Source organism: Lampetra fluviatilis, chromosome 12 (assembly GCF_964198595.1).
Source record: "Lampetra fluviatilis chromosome 12, kcLamFluv1.1, whole genome shotgun sequence".
NCBI lineage: Eukaryota > Metazoa > Chordata > Hyperoartia > Petromyzontiformes > Petromyzontidae > Lampetra > Lampetra fluviatilis.
In genome coordinates this window covers 13,393,067-13,419,244 of record NC_136286.1, presented here as the reverse complement: position 1 = coordinate 13,419,244, position 26,178 = coordinate 13,393,067, and the positions used below count along the sequence as shown (strand labels likewise).

The window sequence follows — 26,178 nt, the reverse complement described above, 5'->3', positions numbered from 1 at the left end:
GTGCAGACACCCACAGGTCACCCCACCACAAGCAATGACATACATGAGTGCACACACTCCTACCGCTGGGAGGGCAGAGGCAGGCTCACAGGAGGCCCAAAGTGCAAAGCGGACAGCAACAGACGGCACTATCAAAGTCGTAATAAACAGGAGTCAACACGTTTCTCGAATCGAGCAAGGTTATTGTCAGACCTTGAGAAAGGAGAGACGATGGGAGGGAATTCGAAAGTCAAGGAGTGCGGAGAAGACGCATAAGAGAAGTACTTTGACCTGAAGTGTGGTGGTTGAACAATATGTCACGGATGTCATCACAGTCCAATCAGCTATAGTACTCGAATATATATACTCGCCGAATTAATGATATATTCACAAGTAACTGAATGAGTCAAGTGAATGTCCCCGAACTGACAAGCTTTATTATATAACAACAAATCATTGGCACTCCAATGCCAATTTTGGGCCTTCTTTCGACACGGGTCGCATCACCACCACAAAGGCTCACACGAGATGAGGCTTCCGCAAGCGGAGCGTGAAATCGCGAGCCCCAGTCGCGACGCCTTCGATAGCCGCCCTTCGTTATTTATTTGTGAGGCTGGCGAGGCGTGTGTGCACGCGTGCGTCTTCAAGGGAGGACTACATTTCAACGGGCATCCCGGTTCACGGCCCACGGAGTCGGGGCGCGCCAGTGTGTGAAGCCCCATCGCTCGGTTCACTTCATCCGCCACTAGAAAAAAAGTTGAGCCGACCCAGTTATCTATGTCACTGTTCTCAGAGGTGCCAACGTCGGCTGTGTCTCTGGGGGATGCAATGAATGGCATCGTTTCTTGTGTGACTCACTTTGAAACCTTTAAAACTATTGATAACGCATTAGTGGTCTCGATTTGAAGCTTTCGTGACTGCAAGGATTCATACTCTTTGATTTTTTTGGTAAGGTCACGTAAGTAAAAAATTCAATAAATGAAAATAACTAAATTAAATCACGACATTTCGATTGCAACACAATCAATCATCATCAGGTGTGACAACCACAGCAAGAACATTTATTACTGAAGTGTCACTTGTGTTGCAATCGAAACGTCATGATTTAATTTAGTTGTTTTCATTTATTTTATTTTCTACCTACGTGACTTTACCGAAAAAAACAAAGAGTATTAGTGGCCTCGTTATGGAAATGTAACATTATCAACATATTCCACATTGTTAATTGAGTAAGGTGTTTTCCCCATTCAGAAAGAGGGTCATAATATGTTGAATCTCAATGATGGGCTTCAATCAACAATTTTGCGTATTTAGAACACATACTTAGCGTACAGCCGGTATGCTTGTGATACGTAATTCTAAATTTCGATTTAAAGCTTTCGTGACTGCAGGGATTCATCTTCTTGGTTCTTTCGGTAAAGTCACGTAGAAGGGAAGTAATAAAATAATAAAAATAAAACATAATTATTTTATTTTATTATGTTTTATTTTTATTATTTTATTACTTCCCTTCTACGTGACTTTACCGAAAGAACCAAGAAGATACGTAATTCTCTTTACCAGTGGCACATCATGGGAAGGGGAATAGATTTTAGTTGACAGGGCAAGATGCCCGGGACAGGAAAGGGATGTAAGGACAGAAGCTCTTTTGACAAAGAGGGCACGGCTCAAAGTACGCAGCAGGAAGAGAGAAGGAGGAGCCCCGGGCGGGAAGGGGACGAGAAGAGGGAGACAGCATGTCCGGGCCGTGATGTCGGGGACGAGAGGGGAAGGAGGAGATGGAGAGAGAAGGAGCGAGCAGAAGTTGGGGGGGGGAGATTCAAAATTGGTGGAGGTCGGCCTTCAGCTGATTTAGATGCTGTATAGATGTTAAATGTTGAATGATCCCTAAAATTCAAAATGAATAAGCTGACAATGCACCTCCATCCCAAAACATTTTCCGTCCACATAAAAAAGGTATATTTTAAACGTACCACCAGCCGCACAGCCGTCTGGGAAGCGCATCGTTTGAGCAAAATTGGTTCGACACAAGCGAATTCTGACCCGGGTTTTCACATTCAGTGTCTCATCAAGAGAGTCAGGCTTGCTTGAGCCAATGCTGGTGAAATTCCAGATTTTTATGGGCAATGATCCTCTATGTAAGATATGGGTCCTATATTGACACAAAAACTAAATAATGCACAACACAAGTTTGTTTCAAAAAACTTAAGTGGCTCACCGTCAGATTCCTGGAAAGAGAAGTGGCCATTGACTCTGAGAAGAGTGATCAGGGCTGGGGCTCGTAAATGCGCCTATTAACATATACAAATGACCCACACGAGGCTGTGTACAGCATGGGTACGTGGCAGAGCTGTTGTAAGAACACAATTGAAGGCACGCGGGTCTTCCGTTACCTCTTACTGGACGATCCTTTCGTTGTGCTCGAACCTTTCACTCTGGCCTGCGCCGCTGATGAGAAGCCTGCTGTAGGTGTGTATTTGTGGAAAGAAGCACAGCCAATCGAGTGAACAAATGTCCCACCATTACTGAAACTGCCCACTGTAAATAGCAAATGCTGTTTTTACCGCTTATGGGCTCTTGATTGATAGTTCGCCAGCGATCTGCAGTGAGCACGGCTCATGCGGCCGACTGCACGTTTTCATAATTCATGACCCGATGCTGGAACCTGCCACAGAAGAGAGAGAGTAGGCACGTTTGGTGTAGAGCATTTGTGTTTCGCTGAAGCGCCAGTAACTCTCAGCTGGTTAGGAAATTTTGGGAAACGCGCAGCTGACAACAACAACAATATTCGATGAAATTGACACACTCTGCATCAATGTAATTCGAGAGACTTTTCACGATGACTTCTCACCATCATTGCATTCCTGCCTTACACAAGCATCTGTGCCTCTGGTGTTTTTTGGAGTTATAGACCATTTATCTGCCACACAATAATTCCGAGTATTAAGGACCAGTGGCGGCTCCTGCAAAATCTCTCAGGGGGGGCAAATGTCTGGATGATTGATAAGGATAAGGTCCACCCATGCAAAGGATAAATTAACAGCTTAAGCATGTAAAGGCAACTTCACTTCTTTAATATTAATGAAAAATAAAGTGACTCTTACAATACATCTTGTTTGTTTCTATACTCACTATTAAAACAAACCACTCATGTTTCTTTTATTAAAGATTCCACTAGGTGGCGACAAATAATTTTGTTGGATGAAACGTGCTTACGTATGATGACGTAAGCACGTATGATGACGTAAGCACGTTAGGGCGAGCCCTCCCGGAAGCCATAGAGAATGCATTGCAGCGCCCCCGTTCGAAAAAAAACATCTTTGAATGTAAGTCTATGGGACCACTCGGGGCGATTCTCAGCTGGAGGGAAATCGCCCAAAAAGAGGCGGTACTCCACAGAACGTAGCATGACGCTGATTGGACTATATCCAGAGGCACAGTGACGGCTAGCGTGACTCTGTGGTTGAATGACATTGGTGGTGCGTCGCCCAATCGCCCTAACGAAGAAACCGCCCCTGTTAAGGACGTATCACCGCATGCCTTCCATACCGTGATGTAGATGGGCTGTATCTGGCTGGGTAGCACTATTATGGCTTGTGCAATCACAATTGGGTGTTTATGAGTTCTAATCCACATCCGCGGGTCACACTTTCATAACATAATTCCCCAGCCGGCTTCCATAGAATAAGTGCCATGTTGCAGAAAGTTAACAGTCGTTCATTTGAAATAGATTTGCCCCTGACTTGGAAATGTGGCATTTCCATCACTGGTTCGGGGATGTAAATGAAAAGAAGCAACAGTCAATGCGTTGACCTTTTCTCTTCTGAATAGAGAAATCGATTTCATTCGATGGCATATATTAATACAGACCTCTGTTGTCTCCATATACAAGTAACATACTTTTTGATCATCTGCCTGTTAGATCTCCAGACTAATTATCGATCGATTTCAGCAAGCATTCGTTGAAGAAAACTTTTGCAAACATAATGGTTTTATTCGATGTATCAGTTTCGATGCCGTACCACTGTGCACGCGTGTACAAGGTGTGGGACTCGGGTGTGTGCCGTGCGCTTGTCTCAGATAGCTCAGCAATAGAGAAATGTTCCGTTCCATTACAGCGGTGACATTTTGCTCCTTGTTAGTCAGTCAACCAAATCCAGGTGGGTGTTAAGCGTTTGGTTTGTGTTCCTGGCTTTCAGTGATTCATTCCCACCCTGTGTATTCACGTAGCGTCACAGTGCCCAATGGATACACTGCGACTCTGCTCCAGAGTGCGGCGGCGGTGCGTGCAAGGATTGTGCTGAGCCACGGTGTTTGGAGACGTCGCGATCACCACTCTCTGTTGACTCCTCTTCTGTCACACTTGGGGGAATTGCGGAACTCAACATCTTCTTTTTGCTCTTGACGATACCAGTGGAGAAGTCGCTGCTCTGCAATGGAAAAACAAGAGACCGCTGTCATTTGCATGCTCTTCTCACAATCCTCCTGTACTTGGAGCACTAAAAGTAATCTGGTTGCTTTTGTAATAAAATGCCAAGATGATATGTATTGTGAAATATATATACTCAAGGATTTAAATAATATTCTGGATAAAGAATGGCGGTAATAGGAGCACGTAGAAAAGTTAGAGCAATTTCAAATGAATCGTGTCAGTCTTCTGTAATTGTTACTTCTGCCTTTACGGTGTTGCGAACTATTATTTATTCCGAATTTTTTCCGCCATTTAAATTGGAATTGAATGTTTTATTGTGACGTGGAGAATCCCATTTAGCCAGTTACCCAGATAGTTTTGGTGGCAATGACCCGCATCCACTAACAACAGTTATTTTAACACGTAGGCTTTCGCGACCAATATTATTCATAATAAACGTTTATTATGACCAGAGTTATTGTTGGGGTGGTGAGGAGCCCAGCCAGCAGCCAGCCAGGAAATTCGAGGCATAGATTGGTTAATTGTAGTATGGTTTCCCTGAGACAAATAATTTAACGTGTTTTTTGTATTATCAATATCGGGCCAAATAAAAACAAAATCTTTATATTTTGGGACTACCTCCCTTCTTGGATAGTTTACAGATCTGCCTCTGGGTGGAGGCCTCTCTCTAACTAAAAAGAGCAGGCCGAGCTCCTGCGATGGCCGACAACCACATTCAGGGTGGCAGACGGAGTCAAGCAACACTGCGAGCTGAGGAGCAACACGCTTCACGTCAGGCGCTGAGACTAACCTGGCAAAGTCTGCACGCAAGCCGTGCTCGCTGGGAACGGGCCAAGTGAGTGACAATAAAAGAGCACGCGCAGCCTCCTGGCATATCCGCAGAGGCCATGCGCTTGTGTGCACCGATGTGCGTGTGTGTGTGTTTATTGACGAGTGTGAGAAACAAGCTTGGAATAAGGGTTGTATGTGGTCTAGGTTGACTGATATTGGAGCTTTCCCAGCCCATGCGTGTCTATCAAGCCCTATTTGACCGAATGTTTCCAAATACAGCTGCCTGCCCTGGCGGTTTGGTTATCTGATACGTGGAGCTAGACCTTAGGTTCCATGTAATGGCTGACACATGTGAGAGTTCAGGGTATGTATCATACATGATTACACACACACATTCATTATTTAACCTTACAGACTGGCTGAAGCTAAGCCGAACAGAGCCTGGTTAGGACTCGGATGGGTGACCAACAGGGCTTGCAAGATGTTGTAGGCACCGGGTTGCATAGTGATCAAGAGCTGGCAGTGCTGAGTGTGTGACCTCTCCTACGCACGGGTTTTGTTTTGGATTCTCTGGTTTCCGACCACGTGCTGCACTACTCATTAATGGAATTGGCCAAACACTCTAAGGCAGGACCCTCCTGCCAAAGAGTGTTGAGACTCAGCGAAACGTTCCCGAGAAAATAATTGGCACTTAACAATTACGGTGCTGTGTGCAGTACCCATTAAGGCTAATGTAGTACACATGTGGATGGTGGACCTCTCCAGTGGTGGTGTGCACACACAGCACCAGGTATTCATTTGAGGCTGAGCTTACCTATAGGAGGCCCAGAACAGGTTCATTTTCCACTTACCATGGATGCTGTTTCGAGTCAGACATACACTAATCTGCAAACCTAAAAAAAATACAATTCTGCCTCTGCTGTTATTTCTAAGAATTCATAAAAAAATAAAATCTAATATCTATCTTACAAAAGGAAACCTTCAAGTAAAGGAAGCAAAATTAACTGCTTCTCAGTGATGCAATTGCCTTCAATAGGTACTCTAATCACCTAAGCAGTGGAGCTGCCCACAGCTATAACCTACTCACAATCACCAGTTCAGAGATTGCCTTGAATAACAAAGGCTTATTTCAACTTAATTAGGCCCAGAAACGTATTACACTCATGGTAGTGTAATCAAAATCATGAGTTTAAACCTTTCTTGTTTTACAAAAGGCTTAAGCGTTATATAACACTACATTTGTCAAGATCATCGCCAATACCTGTTATTGGCAAATCTAATGGAATTGCCTAATTATTTTAATTGACATCCTCAAGGCAAAGCAGTTTGTTGGGTGTGGTGTCACAGAATTCGTTGCCTGAGACACTCACCTGCAGGGGTAGGATATTTACCAGTAGATGGTAGTACAGTCAGTAGGCTAATGACCGGTCTGTAGACACTTGTGAGCATGTTTTAGAGCTTTAGTGCCCTTGTAAATGTGGGGTTCTCCAACAACAATACTACTCAAAATTAATTTGACCAAACATCTTCTGCAGCAGGAAGCCTGTCACTGGGTGAGACTTTTTCGTCTAACTATCATGAGCAGTATGTTGGATGTGACACGACAGTCATGGACGTAACTTTAAATGACCCAATCTTTCATCACGGTGCTGAGTTCTGCCCACTGAACGTTAATCTCATCTGCTTAGCTACTGTAGAGGCTGGCGGAGCTGAACACTGAGCACAACACGAGATTAAGTCTTGAGCACATGGATGTGTGATCACTCTCGTGTACTCGCTGCGTGCTATTTCTTCGCAGCCCGATTTCCTTACCCTCAAAACCACCGCCACCCACCCACCCACACACCCACCACCATCTGCATCACTCATCAACAAAGCCTGCTGCTACAGGGGCCTTGTGGCTGGAGGTCACCCCTAGAGACACGTAGGGACTAAATTAATAATCGGAACAGCATCTTCAGGTTTGTGCATAGTCACTTAAGGAATCGCATGAAATCACTCTGCACAGTACAGTATAATGATGTTATATAACGAATGCATTGTTGACAAATGTGGTGTATTTAGAACGAGAACGACCGCTGTGGAGGGTAGAGGGCAAGTAGATTCGTGAACCATAGCCCCTCGAGGATTTAACATGTTTATATAGTCATGCTTATAATTAGCTCTAATGACTAATTAAATCACTTGGCACCACTTAATGATTCATGTTTTTTTTTAAAGATAGTGAACAATTCGTTATTTTCACTGGTAACCAAAGTGTACACCAATCCAGCCCCTTCTGACGATTGAAGTGAATTCCATACTCCCAGCCAGGGCTGAACTTCAGCCAAGTTTGTACGGGTTGGTGACCTTTCGCACCCGGCACACCACATCACGTGTACCACTCGCTATGGCTGTGGCTACTCGTTGTTGCTCTCCATCAACATCAGCCATACGAAGATGAAGACCTGCCTATCCCAGTCTACCAGAGACACGGGGGATACTCAGTGAGAAGATAATTCGCGCTCCCACCCATCACACACCCTTGAGTCTACCGCAATCGCTCATCGACCACAAGTTACTGAGAAGTCACACGATGTACACGCTCCAGAGTTATCCCAGATCAACTGCACTGCTTGACGTTGAAGGGACACACCCTAACCATGTGCCTTCTGCATGCAACTGATGCTTCGTTCGTCACTAGCTCGCCAGTGAACATTGGTGCTGGTTATGCATTGACACGTGTCATGCACGTATAATCTACCAGGTCAGTGGCTTGATAAACTGTCAATAATGTTGACCATTAACTCCTGACTAAAGACGCTGACTTTACGACACCAGAAAGGCAAACCAAGTCTACAGGATGTAACAATAATCCTTTGCACTACAGGGCTGCCTGTGTGGCCCAATTTAGTTCCGTGCTCATGTCTGGTTTGTGTATCTGCCTCTCTCATTCAATTTATGTATTCACTTGATGTAGAATGTGAACGTCAACAATTCTCTATTTGAGTTGACCATGCCTTAATAATACTCAAGAGTTGAAGGGTTTGACTGCTTGCATGAACAATTGGGTGACACGTATCTGTAGTGTTTGCTCTTTGCCAGTCGTGGACATTTTACACTCATCTCGCAGAGGGAAAGTATTTTTCCATGGAATGAATGACCCTGTTCAATTGCCACAAAGTGGAAATTTTAATTTGCCCAGGAATGTAATGGAATGCAGTCTGGTTAATATTGGTGGGTACGCGAATAACGCGTTACATAACAAGACACGAACACGCAATCGGCACGTTTAATGCAGTTCGTGATGATTAATGAACATCCACCCAGATCCACTACATTGTCACAATTCAAGGGTGACGATTCGATCACAGGGTTGCTTTGAATCGCTGAATCGCTACACAGTGATCGCGCTGAGAGTGATGATTCCGTATGGCCGCCAATGTGATTTAGCCATATTCAAGCTCCTGTGTGAGACGGTGCCTAACGTTATCATGGGGGGTGGGTTAATATAGACATTAGAAGTTCATCTCTGCAATTTATTACCAAACTATATTTTTTATTTCACCATGTAAGGCCCACTCAGCTATATAGCTCTTTTTTTAGAAGCGACCTGGCCACAAATGATAGCTCAACGAAGTGGCTTGTCGCGTGGAAATTTATAGAAGCCAAATACTCAACTACTCGTGATCTGATCCCATCTGTCAAGGACAAGATTCCTGACATGCAATACCCCGGCGTCTACAAACTAAGTTGTATCTGCGGCAGCAGATACATTGGGGAAACTAAGCGACATGTCTCGGACCGTGTTCGTGAGCATATATACAGCAGCAGGCGTCAGGGTCGGGATCGAACCCACGACCGCCTGCACACCAGGCGAGGTAGTGAACATCTCCTAGCCACCGTGATGATGATGAAAGAGACACGCAAACTCCAAATATACAGCAGCAGGCGTCAGGGTCGGGATCGAACCCACGACCTCCTGCACACCAGGCGAGGTAGTCAACATCTCCTAGCCACCGTGATGATGATGATGAGAGAGACACGCAAACTCCAAATATACAGCAGCAGGCGTCAGGGTCGGGATCGAACCCACGACCGCCTGCACACCAGGCGAGGTAGTGAACATCTCGGCATGAGGGTGGCGGTGGGTTGGCCTACTCTTCCACACTGGGAAGGTGTTTTGGATCGGTGCGCAAATTAAGTGGTCGTCTCCGCCATGGAGCCCAAGTCTCACACACACATAAGCGCACACAAAAACAAAGATGTTTTTGTTTTGAACACTGAGCTTAACATATTCAATTCAAATTAGTATGCTTTGTTGCATTGATTGAACCATCTCTTGTTTAAAAAATATTGTTTTATTTGGTCTGGTTTTCATATAAACTCTCTTGGGTTTCCAACCTCACCTGCACCACTTTTTTTTACTTTGTGTGCTTTTTATTTATTTGCACCGTTCGTCTTTTGCTTTGTCTCCTCTTTTTTTATTTGTGTGTGCGAATAAGTACATTTAGAAAAAATCAAGTCCAATGTTCCGTTAGCGGCCTAACGAACGACGGTGCATACATTATCAGAGTTATGTTTTTTGTTTGCATTATGACTGCATGTATCGTGGTCTATGCAAACATGACTCCCCTTAAAAAAGGTGTCAGTTTTTGTTGCCAGATAAAAGGGTAAAAAAACAATTATCATATTTTTTACTGGCAATCGAGGTACCAATGGTGACGGCCGTTTTGCCTCAAGAGAGGTGGGGGGGAATGGGGGACAGGGCACACGGGAGAATGGGGGCTGGGCGTGGCTTCACGACGAGAGGCGTGGCTTACGAGTGTGGGCGTGGTGAGCCCTGCAAGGGGGTGGGGGGGGCCGTTGCAGCTCCTCGCGCTCGCAGTTGAAGGCGAAGCGCGGCTCGCGGTGCCCTCGCGAAACTCTCCCCTCGTCACTTGCTGCTGCCGCACCCTCCTCCTGCACCCTCCGCCAACGAAAGTCGTCCACTCTCCATCCTCATCCATCCTCCTCGTCTCGTGCAGCCGTTACCTCGTGGACTCGACCCCGCGTGCCCTCGGCGTTGGCGCTTCGACTCGACCCAGAGACGCGCGGTTCGGGTGAGTTCGTTCGCGTCGCGCGAAGCTCCTTTGAAGACAAACGAGACACGGCGGCTCAATGATGGGCGCTGCGGAGTGAGTGGGTGGGTGGGTTGGTGAGTGGGTGGGTGAGTGAGTGAGTGGGTGAGTGGGTGGGTGAGTGGGTGAGTGAGTGAGTGGGTGAGTGAGTGGGTGAGTGAGTGAGTGGGTGAGTGAGTGGGTGAGTGAGTGAGTGGGTGAGTGAGTGAGTGAGTGGGTGGGTGAGTAAGTGAGTGAGTGGGGGGTGAGTGAGTGGTGGGTGAGTGAGTGGGTGAGTGAGTGAGTAAGTGAGTGAGTGAGTGGGTGAGTGAGTGAGTAAGTAAGTGAGTGGGTGAGTAAGTGAGTGAGTGGGTGAGTGAGTGCCGGGCGAGGGGGTTTGTTGTTTCATCTCGAGCCAAGAGTGTTCGTTGCGAAAGCTTCGTTTTGGAGCGAGGGAGAAACGAACAGCGACTGAAGTTGTTGGAAGGCGACAGGCGGCCACGCGGGTTCTCAACGTGATGATATTCACGCCGGCTGGAGGAGCAAACCTCGCGCCGGTGCTGATATAACAAAAAATTAACCCGTAAAAACAAAGTTTTTCACTATAAATCCTTTATATGCGTGGCGGCTAGAGTCCTCTCGTCCTCTGGCTTGAGATGGCTACCACCTATGGGTCAGATGATTGCCTGCCACCATTAAGCAATTGGTAATTAAATATAAAAATGTTTTCCTAAAAAGTGAAAAGTTATGGAAAATGTTTTTCACGAAAATAAATTGTCACGCACAACGAGTCTGTGTGCAAAGTGTCAGCTCGATTGGATCACGGGAAGTGGGTTAAAAAAACGACCGAAAGATTTGCACGGTCGTAAGCGCGCAAGCAAGCAAGTGAACTTAATATAAAGGATTTAAAAATAAGTGTTTACTTTGTCACGAATGAGGCTTCACATTCGTTTGTAACGGTGTCGGGGCTCCCACAGCCTGGCTCTGTATCTACAAGACATGAGACGTTTGTTTCTGGTTTACAGATATAAGTAGAACATGTCCGCCTTTAACCCTAAGTGTAAATTACACTTTTAGTTCGTTGAGTATTTTTTTTATCAAAATGTATTTATAATATAATTGTTATGATGAGTGTCTGCTGCTGCTGTGTCCCTGGTACCAGCACTTAGAGATTCCAGATGAAAAGCCGCTGTATAAATATTATTATTATATACACTCTGGGAGCAGTACTCAGTTTTTACGGTTCACAAAACGAGTGCATCCCTTGCGATTATTGTAAAACCCCTTTGGCAGCTGACTGCTGTATTGGAGACCAACTCACGACCTCTCACGACACACCACCACCCAACAGGGCCCTGGCGGTCATTGCCAGGGTGGAGGGAGCGGTGGTGCAGCGGTTAGCGCGCTGCGCCACGATTATTCGAATCGGTTCTGGGCCTCCCCTAAGTCGACTCCGACTTAAATGAGTACTTGGTGCGGGGAAACAAAGGCGCTCGGGCGTTGTTGCTAGCCACCCCACTCCATTGAGTGCCGTGGCCGGCCTGAACAGCACTTGCCCCAACAGAATGTTAAGACAATACGGGGGACAATAGTTGTCGTTACGGTGTTTGACCATACTTCACCACGCTCGTCAACACTGTAATTCAGTACTGTACTCGGCTTGGACTTTCAGGAGAGACCAGGGGTCTCTTCTACCCCTTAGAACAGATGCCAAAGTCGAGGTGACCGAGAAGAGGCATAGACTCGCATTTCAATGATTCGATTTTTGTCCAGTTTTTACCCATCCTATTTGTGTTTCTTGTTATGTTTCGTAATTTATTTGTAGATATTTGTCCACTCCGGTGGGATAAATGTAACAATTTGGTGGTTTCTGCTTGTTGGGTACGGTCTTGGCTATTATAATGCTGCTGTTTGTGTTCTCGTTTGAGTTGTGGTTATGTAGCAGTCATTGTTGTGCTTATATTGTGACTAAAATTGGAAACTAGTTGTACGCCTGTTGCTAATATTTATACACGCGGAGTTGATGATACCGAATTCACATGATAATTATTGTTGATATCATTGTTGATATTTATTTGTTGTCGATATGAGCAGTAAATACATTGTTGATGTTAACATGTCATTGTGGATGTTATGTCAAATCGCTGATATTTATGGTGATATATTTCAAAGTATTGTTGTTTTCATATGTTGATGTCGATTGAAAGTTTGGCAAGTGTGTGTCGTGGGCGGTACTGTTTGCCCTATCAATGTCGCTCCAGCCACACTCAGTGCAAGTCCTCACCCTTGTGTATGTGTTCGTGATATTTCCCAGGGCTAACAGTCAGACTAGGGCACTTTATCATTGTATATGACCAACAACCACACAGAGACAAAGAACCCAGGTATTGTACACATCCTCCAAAGTGACTAACGTGGTTGTTAAGTGCAGTCTCCAACTCGTATCCACTCTATATCTGGTCTTGTTATTGATGTGCAATGAAGAAGGGCCATATGCCAAAACATCGCCTATTATAGTTTTTTCCTTTTAAGGCTACTGTGTTATTGACAAATGTGTTCAGTGTTTTTGTTCACGTGTAGACGAAGGCATTGTTAGGATTCTCAGGAATCTCTGCTGTTGCTCAAAGCTCACAGAGCCAGACGTAAGGCATCTTGAGCATTCTTAGGGCTCAGTGTTTACGCACCAGGCGTGGAATTCTGAGGTCTCGCTATCGGACACAATTTATAATGTGGAGATTTGCTGTTTCAGGTTGTTAGGGCCTCCGCTGCGAGAGATTAACAACTCCGCTGGAAGACAGAAAGTGGTGAAATAAACTTCAAGTAGACAACAACGATGGGGTATCAGCATCCGATGGATTTTGAACAAAATTATATTTGAATTTAATTCGCACGGTTTTCTCTCTCGGGCATTTTTACCTTTGAAAATGATTATTATGTCTAAGTTTATTTAACCGCTCGCTTTATTCCAGTGGAGTTGTACATCTTTTGCAGTGAACGCTGCAGTAAAACTCCACGTTATAAACTGCGTCTGATAGCTTTGAACGGCATATTGGAAGTGCCTCTCTGTTGTGTGCACTGTGTATAATGTTTATTTTTCTCTCGTGTCTCTAAGGCATCTAGTGTCTTTGGTGTTTCTTTTGTGTATTTCCTGTGACAAGTGAATATCTCTGGTGTCTGTCATAGGGATGCTAATGATGCATCAGTTTATTAATGTGGATTCTTAAGGCTCATGATGCGTGTATGGGATCACATTCGTTAGGATTGATGCTTTTTTAATTTAGCAAATTAAACACATGGTACGCTCATGGTCCATTTAGGTTGATGGAGCGAAGAAACAACCGCAAAAAACGAAACCAACAGCATGTTTAAAATACAGACGAGACGGTAAAAACGATTCAAGCAGAATATAATCATGAATCGAATCCCAATTATTAATTGTGATCATTTGTCAAATTGATGAGCGTGTAGGAAGGGGTGGTTAATCATTTTCCTTTAGCCTTTACAGCTGTGCCGAGAGTGTCTTGTGAATGCAGTCCCACTACCTAAAAACTAAACTACTTTTTATTTTCCCAGGTAAGCCCCACTGAGCTATATAGCTCCTGTATACCGGGCGAGGTAGCTAACATCTTGCCATCTGTACAGTGTCTCGTGTACATCTCGCCTTCGCAGTGTGTGAAGTGTCATTAGTGACTGGTCTCTTGTGTGTGTGGTATTTATAGTGTCTGCAGTGTCTCTGGTGCATGCAGTGTATCTCTTGAAGTGTTGTGAGGAGCGGTAGCTTAGTGGTTAGCGCAATGTGCTATGATCCGGGTTACCCGAGTTCGATTCCTACTCTTGGCCAATGTGAGTGGTGAATATCTGAACTGGTCTTGGACCTCCCCTAGGTCGGCTCTGCCTGAAATGAATACCTGGTTTGGTATATGAACCTTATGGCGGGACCCCGGGGTCCCATAAGCCCCCGGCTCTCGCATAAACATTACATTATAATGTCAACAAAAACTTTGCTCTTTTTCACCAATGGGTTTGAAGGATGGTGGCACGTGTTGTCTTGTTAAACTATGCCTTTAAAACTGAAAACTACTTACCTGCAGTACCTCTATTTAAATACACTATCGAAAAAGAATTTGCACCCCTCTGTCAATCATCGTGTTTCTCAGTGTGGATTTGTGAACACACTTTGTAAACAGTACATAAAATAGAACGCGTTTTCAATGTGCTGTTGATATTGTAACAAGCGTTTATACCAATGTTACTCTACAGAGCAGTGGGTCGCCGCTCCTCTTATCCGCATTGATACGAGCGGTATGTGGGGACTATGGCTTAACCGCAAAAAAAAAAACCTATCTGCACAGATGCATACGGACAAGAGAAGTATTATCAAACAGGATGAATTAACGGTGCAACGCATCTCATCTGTTAAATATTTGCAGGTAATAGGATTGTCATCGAGTTATCCTGGCTGCAGACATTGGTAGGTCACAACTAATAATGAAGATAAGAGAGCTGTTTCACTGTAGTATGCATACCGTGGTGACAAATAAAGGACTTGAGTCGTGTCGGCAGTTTGAGCAGCTTTGGATAAGACTTATGATCCTGCCCATACCCGAACATGGAGTGCATTCGCTTGTTCAGCTCTAATTCGCATTGGTAATCCTCGCCGCTGCGCTTGTACGACAACCGAATGATCCGCACCAGGCGGGTCGCGGCGTTCATGTGCACGGTGGGACCGAGTCGGCAAAAATAAATAAGTTAATTACGATTTTGACTTCCGTTTATTCGGGACCCCGGGGTCCGACCATAAGGTGCATTTGTAAAACTTTTGCACCGGGGAGACAAAAGGCTTCTGACCACACCATACCTTCTTGCCAACCTTCATAGGTGCTCGCGAATAGCATTTTCACCAACAGCCTGAAAAGCCTATATTTTCTTTGTCTCTTGTGTCTGTAGTGTCTGCCTATTCTGTAGTGTGTAAATTGTTTATCTTGTGTTATCTCACTCATGCGGGTGTGTTCTTCCTCGCGCAGTCTGGTCCAAACACCTGAGAGAATGTGTCCCTGACGAGTGTGTGTACATCATCGCCAAGCCCATAGATGAGCCGGAGAGAGAAGAGGGAGGGGGGCAGGAGCCGAAGAGGCCAAGAGAACGTCTGAGTAGACGATGATGGGGTGCTGGAGGAGGAGTTTGGTGAATAAGTTTGTGCTGGAGAGAGAGGGGGTTGATGAGTGGGTATAAAATATGTTGGAGGAAGGAGGATGTGGACGAGGTAGCAGAGGTGTGGACTCGAGTCATGTGACTTGGACTCGAGTCAGACTCGAGTCATGAATTTGATGACTTGCGACTCGACTTGGACTTGCATAACAATGACTTTGTCCCACCTATGAGATGTGGACTCGAGTCATGTGACTTGGACTCGAGTCAGACTCGAGTCATGAATTTGATGACTTGCGACTCGACTTGGACTTGCATAACAATGACTTTGTCCCACCTATGAGATGTGGACTCGAGTCATGTGACTTGGACTCGAGTCAGACTCGAGTCATGAATTTGATGACTTGCGACTCGACTTGGACTTGCATAACAATGACTTTGTCCCACCTATGAGATGTGGACTCGAGTCATGTGACTTGGACTCGAGTCAGACTCGAGTCATGAATTTGATGACTTGCGACTCGACTTGGACTTGCATAACAATGACTTTGTCCCACCTATGAGATGTGGACTCGAGTCATGTGACTTGGACTCGAGTCAGACTCGAGTCATGAATTTGATGACTTGCGACTCGACTTGGACTTGCATAACAATGACTTTGTCCCACCTATGCGAGGTAGTAATGGATGATACAGACACAAGGAGGATAATGGGGTTTTGGCTAATGGGGGGGGACAGAGTGAAGGATGAGGATATAGGATTGTATAGGTTAGATGGAGGCATGGGAAGAGGGGGTTTCTTGTTGTTGTGTTGTGGAGAACAATTCGTGCGTGGTGCATTGTTTACCTGTAACACATTGGTCTCTTATTCGCTGCCCTGACGGCACAGCAGCACTTCACGGGGCATTCTGTGTGTACAAATATACGCACTTGCAGTATACGCCATACGTGCACGTACTGCATGAGAGGCCTTCATTAATCGACTGCTGGATGAACGCCTCCCCGCGCGGTGACATTCAAGGTTTAACCCTATTTCACAATGCTGGGCATTGTAGGTTGGTGACAGATGTCCGGAGGAGCGTTGCTAAGGACCAGTTCGTATGTCGACTGCCACTAACGCTAGCCGTGGATGTCGGGTGGCCATGGATGGGCATCGAACTCGGGTGGCCGTGTTCATAGTGCAGCACGTTAACCACTGTTCTATCACTGCACTCTACATTTGACATATAGCACTGGAGATGTTTTTCTATAATATCCAACCAATACCAATACCCGCCATTTGCCACTAAGTGACGGTGATGTCACCACGGCATCTGTGTCAGGCCAGGTGCACTTTGAGGCCACGTGCTCGCTGACAGGAGTTCTCGGGACAAACCCAGGTGCCATGGGTTGGCTGACTGAGATGACCGGTACATGCACCAGCTGTACCCCATACTGTGCCAACTTGATGAATTTTAGCCGCCCGGCGCTCCACTTGTTGTTGTGAGCATCGCTCCTCTGCCCTCCGTTGTTGCTGGAGGGCGACTGCCTCCAACTTCCCAGTAGCGTCCTTCACGAGCCTCCTCCATAGAGGCCAAGTTCACTCCGCTCCGCATCCTCCCGTATTGCATCAGTCCATCTCTTCTTCTGCCCAAGTCATGCCCGTTTAACCCCCTCTATGCAGCCAAACAGAAGCTATTTGGGCATGCGGTGGCTAGGCATGCGGGCTTAATGACCCAGCCAATGCAGCCTTGCCTGTCGGAGGAGCTCACTGATGGGAATGTGTCCAGATCTTTCAAGGATTTGTGAGCTCATCACACAATCCAGCCTGGTTAAACCCAGGATGGATTATAGGCATGCCAGCCTGAATGTTTCTAACCGGCAAAGATGTTATATTAGAGGGGCCCACGTTTCACAAGCGTAGAGAAGGGAGGACATTACTGGCCGAGAAGACCCGAAGCTTCGTGCGGAGCGACAGACCAGGTAGCTTCCAGACATCATTGCGCAGCCGATGAAAAGATAATGCCGCCCGATTGATTCGTAGTGAGATCTCTCTTTTCAAACCGGAGCTGGTCAAAAGCACGCTGCCCAGGTATGGGAAATTCTCCACTCCATAACCAATGGTGAGCTGAGGGGGTGGAGTGTCTGGTGGCACAAAATACCCAGGAATAATATCCAACGCACAGAGAAACACAATGCCTTGAGAAACTGCCCAAAAAGATCAAACCTGAAGTTATCAGTCTGCTTGGGAAGATGCTTGTGTATATATTGTATAAAGGTGCACAATCGTTAGCCGCGTTGCTATATGGAAAATGCAAGGTAAGATAATGCATTGTCTCTGCGCCTGGTACCGCGTCCACACACACACACTGCTCATTGGGGAGATGAATACCCCTCTCCTCCCCCCAGTGGAGCGTACAGTTTGTGGGAGTATCACCTTGGTTGTAGATAATTGCGTGTTTCATCTCGAGTGGGAGTCCGACTGGGATCGCGTTGTTACGAACCCATTGACCCGAGTTCAATTCCCACTCACGGCCAACATCGGTGGCGAGCAGGTCGAATGAGTACATGGTGAAGAGTGCAAAGTTCACCACTGGGGAGACAAAGGCGGCCGGGCGTGGTGCTGTCCGCACCACCCTCTCGTGTGCCGTACCAGCTCGCTAACAGCACTTTCCCCAACAGTCTGTACAGGCTACGTGGGGGATCTTTGTCTTTGTGTAGTTGGCCCTTTCTAATGTTGTGGCTGATAAAAAGTAGAGGCTTGCACAAAAAATAAAGTTGCTTACTACGTAGCTTGCAAGTACACTGCTTATATGCAGCATATCTTATACAATTATACAATGGCAAAGAGTAGGTACTTTTAGTCGTGTCTATAGGTGCACATATGCTTACACTGTGTGGACAATATTTTTTTTGTCCAAATGATCCAGAGCCCATGCATATCAACATCGGAAAGGTTCCCATGAATATCACATCTGTTTACTGGTGTCAGTGCCCAAATCCCACACGAATGTTCGTGTTGTCATTTGTTCTTCTATTTTTAATTCAACAAATGCACAGTTTAATACCACTGCACGCCGCCTGTGTAGTCCTCGATTTAGTGACCTTTGTTTAATCAGGGACAGCCTATACAAGCATTCTGTCTTTACAACAAGTGGCACCTTTTTAATTGTTGTCTTATTGAGTTCGATAGCTGTATTTTAATTTGCATTTTGTTGGATGGAATTTATGAAAAAACTGAGCATTTATTTGGATTGCACCATCCCTTTCGAAGCGGAAGTCTCCATTTGTGTTCAATATGTTTGGCCACGATGCATTTTAACAACTGTTAGATATGATTAAATGTTATAAATTTGAAGTCAATTATCTCTAAATTATCTCTCGCCCCAATCTGCACCCAAGGGCCTGCCGTTCACGATGGCGGGAGGCCAATGTTGAAAACAAATCTTTTATGTCTCAGCTATTTCCACAGCTTCCCTTCCCGCCCGCGTTGGCTGAATTGAATAATTTCGACTTTCCGCCCAGTCCAATTACAATAACGAGCTCAAGACAAAGTCTCGGCGCGTTGCCACTTGTGCACTCCGGGCAGTAAATGTGAAGCTGTGCGCACTGCCGTCGTGGCGTTGTATATGAGGCAGTGATGTTATCAGCGGCAGTTCTAGGAATATTGCACTGCGGGCCTGAAATGTTTGCAACATCCTGTTGGGGATTAGTGTTGCCATCTCAAAGAAATATTTTTTAAGGTCGATGTGGTGAGCGGGGCGTCGAGCTAATTGGTAATTGATTCCGCTTCTAAAACTCCAACTGCAGGGTTGACATAACTCTCCTCCTTAGTTCTCTGCGGTCTCTCTGGGGGAATTCCCTCGGGAACGTTTCATCCGACTCGGATGAAGGAGAAAATCACTCCCCCTCCTTTGTCGAGTTCTCCACTGAGGGACGGGAGGAGGTTGATGACGATGAGGAAGAAGAGGAGGGAGATGAACTGGCTTCTTTCCATGCCCACTTGGTCTTGGTGGCACGACAATTGGCTTGCCTCTGGCCTTTTTATTCCTTCCTCTTAGGACGTTCTAGGTGCATCTGCAGTGCCTGCTGGATCTGTGTATTCAGCTCTCTGGAGCCTGGCAATGTACCCTGCAGCTCGACCCTGACCTGTCCTCTAGGCACCTGGGGGACACGGATAGTGCCTGGCATGATAATAATAATATGTGTCTCGGCGGAGGGCAGCCCGCACTGCTCAAGCTTCACAGGGTGTTGTTGTTGGAACATAAACACAACTAAGGAGGAAAAGTAATCGCTCAACTTGACAGATTTTGATGAAGGCTTATTGGCTAAAATGTTGACTTTAATAAATGACTCACTGCACAGAAAATCATTTGATTTGAGGAGGGGGGGGGGTGGAAATTGCCAGCCCAGCCTGCTGCAATCTTGATGGTACTTGGAGTGTTTGTGGATTAGGCATGCTGATGAGAATTTGACAAATTCTGCAATTAAATATTACTTAAAATTTCTCCCCATGGGGGCCTTTGCTAGTGCTTTAACCCTTGCAGTAAGTAATTTTCTTTCAGTATTACCTATGCCCAACCAACGAATAGGTGATCACGAAGAATATTCCACGAGAGCAAATAAATGTCATTGCTTTCACATTTAAACAAAGCCAAACGTGCTTGCTTTGTGTTATGTTATAGATACATTTTTTCATGACATCAGGAACTTAAACATACATTTGTCAGTGGTACAAAACCACATTTAATTTCATTTTTTTTCATCACATTGCACGTGTATCTTTAGGCGTTATGCAGGTTATATTGCGTCGATGAATAGGCAGCGTTTCAAGATTGGCTGTGACATTGTCTGACAGTGACCTTTGACTGAACGTACATGGTCTATAAGGCGATGAGACAAAACATTTTACTTTCACCTGTAACAAACAACAAGCCATGACAGTGTTGTGACTACTGCTGATGCAAGCAAGTAGTCAAGTTTGAATATAAATGAATATTTTATTATTATTATAACTAGCAACCTGCATGATATAATAATGATAAGAATAATAAACGCAAATTCAGGCGCGTGCATGCATCACAAATCGGACGCAAAGTTCGACAACTCGGGAGGTGCTAAGCCAGAGCTCGGGGTCACTCATAATAGCAGCGTGAACGGGCATAATATAATGTACCAAAGCAAACTTTGTTAGACGAGCCAGTGGCAAATGTTTCAAAGGCACTCGATTGTGCATTCAGCTGAATTTGTATTCATCGCAGTTGTGTGCTGTCATTTGAAGTCATCAGTGGAGAAGTATGTGCATGGTCATGCGTTTATTCTTTTTTACTCGTGTGCGGTGTTGGCTTTACTATTTTTTAAAGCCGGTGGTTATTGTTTACGATAAAAAAAAGAAACGTTTAACGCAGGATTTGGATGTATTGGTGTCGTACATCATCTCAAACACTATTAAAATCGTAATTATAAGGCAATACGAGCAATTAACTTTCTTAATTTCTTATCCTTTATCTGGGACTACACCGCTAAGATGCAACATCTCCTTTGCCGCACGGCCCCAGCTAATGGGATAAAGTAATTGCAGATGTTCTTGTAAATACTGATAAAACGTGTCGGAGCATCTGATTATTTTTCGTTGCAAATCTCAGATGTACTTTTTGCCCTTTAAATGTTACCGTTATGTTTTAACTGTGAAAATAGAATGCAGTCTTATTAAAATAAAATCTAGGCAAATATAGATTTGTAGTCTTTCGTTGCAATATAATTAACCATGAAACGTGTTTTACTCGTATTTTTACTGTATATAAAAGGCGTTCATTTGAGTGGCCAATAACATTTTCGTTGCGATAGAAAATACTTGTTTCAATTGCGCCTCCAGCGAGCCAAATGGCAATCCAAACAAGCGAAACGTATTACGATTTTAAAACATCGGCGAACCTTTAAATTACCGTGTGGCTGATTTGATTGGAAAAATTCGTGCAACCAACCAGTGCCTTGTAATTGGCTGTGTGAACCTTTCAGATAACCCGGTGTGATTTCCTCTTAAGTGCAGCTGCAGATTATTTATTCGGTGAACTGGTATATGGCAGCCGGCTTTTTGCGTATGTGCGTTCCTGTAAAAGTGTTTAAAGTGTGTGTTTAAAATACCCTCTTAATTTTTGATCTTGTCTTTCCAGATGTCACAGATATAAACACTCCCGCTACCCCACAGGACTACGGGAGGTGCCACGGCCATGTGAACGTATGCGTACCATTCATCTGATCGTACGATGAGAACGAGAATCTGGATGTGAGCGTTGTTGGGACCGTGTTCGCTGGCACGGTGTGCGAAGCTTTCGCGCGGAAGACGATGGTGGCGCACCACTCCCTTGTGCGTTAGCGTTCGCAGCCTTCCCACAGCGAAGATGGCCGGTGGCATGATGGCTTTCCCGGCGGTGTTTTTCCTGCTGGCGCTCGTCCTCCTGGCGAGCTTGGCGGGAGGTCAGTCGGGCGTGCCGTCCACCACGCTGGACTACGGGCAAGTTCCTACGGCCACGTACGTGACCGACACGAACTACGACGCCGGCGCCATCGGAACGCTCTTCTTGATGGTGCACAAGTTTCTGGACCTCGTTCAGCCGAATTCATTTCCTCACGGTGAGTGCTTTGTGAGATTTTGTGACTATGTTGAAGTGTTGGTGTATATATGCGGTTTATATACGTTTAGCCAATATCTTATCAGGTCATCCTTTCCGTAGATTTTAAAGGGTAAATGTGCAGCCCCGTAATAACCTGCTCACGCCACTGCTGGCGGAAAGGCCTCTACTTGAGCGAACTTTAGAGGGTTCCTGTAGAAGATATTTTGGTCGACTCTTCCATAACGGCCAAAAGTCTTGGCATAGGTTTCAGCACCCACACCTCACCGCACAACACGCGACCTGCCGATCGACTAACTGGGCCCAATAAAACAAATACTTTCTTGCCTGAAGTCGGCGGTGGTTTAGCTCGAGAGAGAGAGAACGACCCTATGCATGGAAATGTGGAATTTCCAGATCTGGTAGCTCCTCCTCAAGCCTGCCAACGGAGGTGAGCACCACCCAACGGTCATTTGGGTCTGAAGGCGCGATAGGAGACATGTTTGAGACATGTGTGTTTTGCTTGACATGCTCGTGGGGTGTCATCGCTTTCTCCATGTTTTTGACATTTGAAAGAAAAGTTGACTCTGAAAAATAATGCAATAACGTTATCCTATTTTTACATGCTTTACATCTGAGGATTATTATATCCAATTATTTATCAGTATTGGATAGGTGCCTTTCATGTTTTCTCCTCTGTAAGCTGAAATCCATATATCCCCACTAGCCTGGATTTTTATCTTTTCCACTTGGCCATGCCCTGATCTGTGTGTGCATTTCCATCCTTAGATGATTTTGCCCTTTCACTCCTTGGTGGTCTATACATTTACTGTGCACTAATTAACTTGTTTACATTAAGAATAATTTGGATATTTCACGTTTTAGTTCATCCATATATTCTCTCACCTGTTCCCATTTTTGTAAGTGTCAATAGTTTTATATATTTGTAACAATAACATTTTTTCTCCATATGTGCCTTTTTTTTGCTCTGAATGAATATGTATGTATGTTGAGCTTCTTTTGACTGAACACAATCCATCAGAGCACATATATTGGTGGCCTCGGCATTGTACTACATATGACGGAGGCCTGGCTCAGGATTGGATTGGACTGCTCTGCTGGCTGTGGCAGATTATAAAATATCAACGATAGGATTTCTCTCCATAGCAACATGTCACAGGCTTGAGCATTAGACTGAAGTTAATTCACTTGATGGCCTTAATCTTGAGCCTCTGCCGAGTGCTGTTGGTAGGAGGCATCTGTCCTCTTAATTTTAATAATTGTTTTTCCCCCCCTCCATGTTGTTGTGTAAAGAGCTGCACGCTTCTTACGCGTAGCCTGTAAATATGTCCAGTGGACCGTTGGAATTCACGAGTTTACGGTCGCGCACGGCCTGTGTTGTGTGGGCATTGGGTCTGCCTGCCTGCCTAACATCACAAACTCCATTGGCAGTCTTGTGCATCCTGTTTTCACCTGCTCTGCTGTTTATATTCAGGCTTCACAATGGTGTTTCCTTTGGTTGCCCAATTTCAAATCACATCGTTTATGCAAAACCTATCCGCATTTACAGTTAATTAATCGTTTTCCATTTATTTTATTTATGCAGTGGGTTTCATTTCGATAAGCGGCAGAAGTAACTGCCTGCCAGCTGGCTAGTTGAGATTTTTGCGAGTACACGTCCTACAATTGCCGTGAGCACGTCAATGGGCACGGCTCTCCGTGGTACCATTCATACGCCGGCGAAGGGCGTGCAATATGAGCCGCTTCCATCGCAACTGCGAAAGGGCAGCGCAACAAGTGCGTGATTGTGATGCTGGACAAAACAAGTTCTGTTGCCGAGTGGCTGGGATTTTCGGAACAGGATTTCTGTTGATTTTTAAACCGATTTATTAGGAGGCTAAGACAGCCTGAGCAGCCACTCTGGCTAATTACAAGACCAGTCCAAAACGGTGCTCGGATGCCCCGTCGTTGATAATTTAGTGGCCATTAATATCCACGGCATGCGATGGGAATGTCACTGTTTTCAACACGCCATTGACCTTGTTGCTGCTGCTTTTTTTTTACATTGTCATATTCAAACGTCATTGTACGGTGATTTTCGCGAATTTGCCCGCACCTTAAATTGTCCTTAAAAATAGTTTGAGTTTTGCTTACTTTTTTAGTTGTCAATTACCGTTTACATCTCACGATATTGGTTTTGTAACAGTTGCCTTTGTCAGCCAACACCGCAAATATGTATTTTATATGTACATTTTAATGCAGTGCAGTTATTAAATGAAAAAAAAAGCTGTAGATTTTCATGATTAAAACTAAAGGGCCTATCAATAAAAATCACGTTCACAGGTGGCGTTTTTTGTGTCCAGGCTCTGTGACTGTGGAACACTCTGCCTGTTTGCGTCAGGTTTCACCTTTTAAGTCAACGACTAAGATCTATTTCTCAAATGTAGACGTCTTATTTTATTTTAGCTTCTTGTGATTATATTACTGTTTTGTTCATTTTTCCTTTTTACATTTTTTCGTGTTTTTACAAAGTTTGTCTCTGTAAATGTTGGTTTTATCTTAACGTGTGTGAATTGTCCCTGAACCTTGTGGTACAAAAGGCACTAAAAAGAAATAGTATTATGAATAGTAAACTTGATTAGAAATACATGGAACTATTAAAATTTACATAAATAGTTGTTGAAGTTTAAAATATTGCCATGTATTTCAGCAGTGAGAATGAAGAACACATCAGCATATCCATTTAAATGATGTATGCTACTGATTGTGTCAGTGCCATGATGATGTATCAACATACATATGCCCGTGGCTTAAAATGACAATTCACTCTTTACGACACTGTCACTCTTCCTTGCGAGCGTGAAGAGTCCTCTGACCTATCAGCCATCCCACTTTGCCACTTTAGCTCAGCGATGAACCAAACAACTGGGGAGAAGTGAATTATTTTGCAAATCGTCAACAGCCCTTTTGCGGTGAAATGGTGAAAAGTCTTGTCGGACATGCAGTGTGTTTTTAACTGGCTCACTGATGTGATCTCGAGACGTAAGATTGAGGATGGCATGTGTACACCAGAGGATCTGTCAGTGAATGGTTGAAATGTATAGCCCTGCGCGAGAATCGCAGTGCGACTGAGACGCGTTCTCATCATAGCATGTGGATGTGTGAATGAGTGGGCATGTTTGTCTCACGTTTTTTGGTCGTTTCAAATCAAACATGTAAAACCTCGCTGTGTGTGCATATTGTCGTCGTGAAACAATGGTGAAGATGCTCGAGTGTGAAAACTTGAACATATTCGTTAACAACATTGCCTTGAAAGGAAAAGTAGTATAATATAGGTGATGTTTCAGTCAGTGGCCCTTCTTAATAGCACATGGTATGGCCCGAATATGAAAAGTGTGTCAACTCCACAAAGACCAGTGTCATTAAAATTGCATGAGTGCTCGTTAAAAATACGTTGGCTACGCATCCCTATTTCAGGAGATTTGTGAAAGAGTCTTAAGACTCCGTAGAATGTCCTTATAAAAACAAGTACTATATAACAAGCACTATTTAAATGATATGCAATACGGTACAATGTTCCGTGCTTCGTTCCAAAATGCATCTCGTTTTCTTTTCATTTAAAACGCAAAAATATTTAAACGTGTGCTGAGTATTTTTTTTAACAGAATACATTTCCATGAGTGAACCATAATGCTTAGAAGTTAATGCGTGTGAGCCCTTTGTGTAATACCAAAAGCAGAGCTGGACACCGCTGCTGTGGACACCGCTGTGCGAGGAAATAGCCGCGTAGTCTTTTTGTTAGCGGTGGAAACTGTGATCAGTCATTTTAATTAGGCCGTTTAGGTACAACGGACGTCCTTGTCGCTTGCTGCATACAGTAAATGCGTGAAGATTACATTGCAGTGTTCTGCATGCGTGCAGTGCACACTACGGGATTTGTCGCTCTTTTAAAATCGAATGGCGGTCAAATTGTGCTTCCGGTTCTGACAGCTCCACGGACGATGCACGAGATTGGTGTTTTTGACCTCGGTTCACGGAATATTTCCGTTTTAATCTGGAGCAGCTGCATATTTTATAAAGAGTGCACTCCTGTTCAAAACGTTGAGTGTGCCCTTGTGCGGGTCATAACATTGGGTTTTGCGTCCTGCAGATAAAGGTTGATTGTTTAAATATGAAAACAA

At 44.8% G+C, this 26,178-nt stretch overlaps 1 protein-coding gene across 8 annotated transcripts in view; it reads left to right on the top strand.

The window, feature by feature from the left end:
* The first annotated feature begins 10,022 nt into the window (after window positions 1-10,022).
* The window catches only part of PROM1 (prominin 1), a 58,292-nt gene continuing 42,136 nt past the window's right edge, over window positions 10,023-26,178 (top strand). For all 8 annotated transcript variants that reach the window (XM_078861695.1, XM_078861694.1, XM_078861701.1 and 5 more), the window contains exons 1-2: window positions 10,023-10,263; window positions 21,560-22,019. In XM_078861695.1, the coding sequence (XP_078717821.1) occupies window positions 21,788-22,019 (232 nt within the window). In that variant the 5' untranslated portion in view covers window positions 10,023-10,263; window positions 21,560-21,787. The remainder of the gene's footprint in view (window positions 10,264-21,559; window positions 22,020-26,178) is intronic.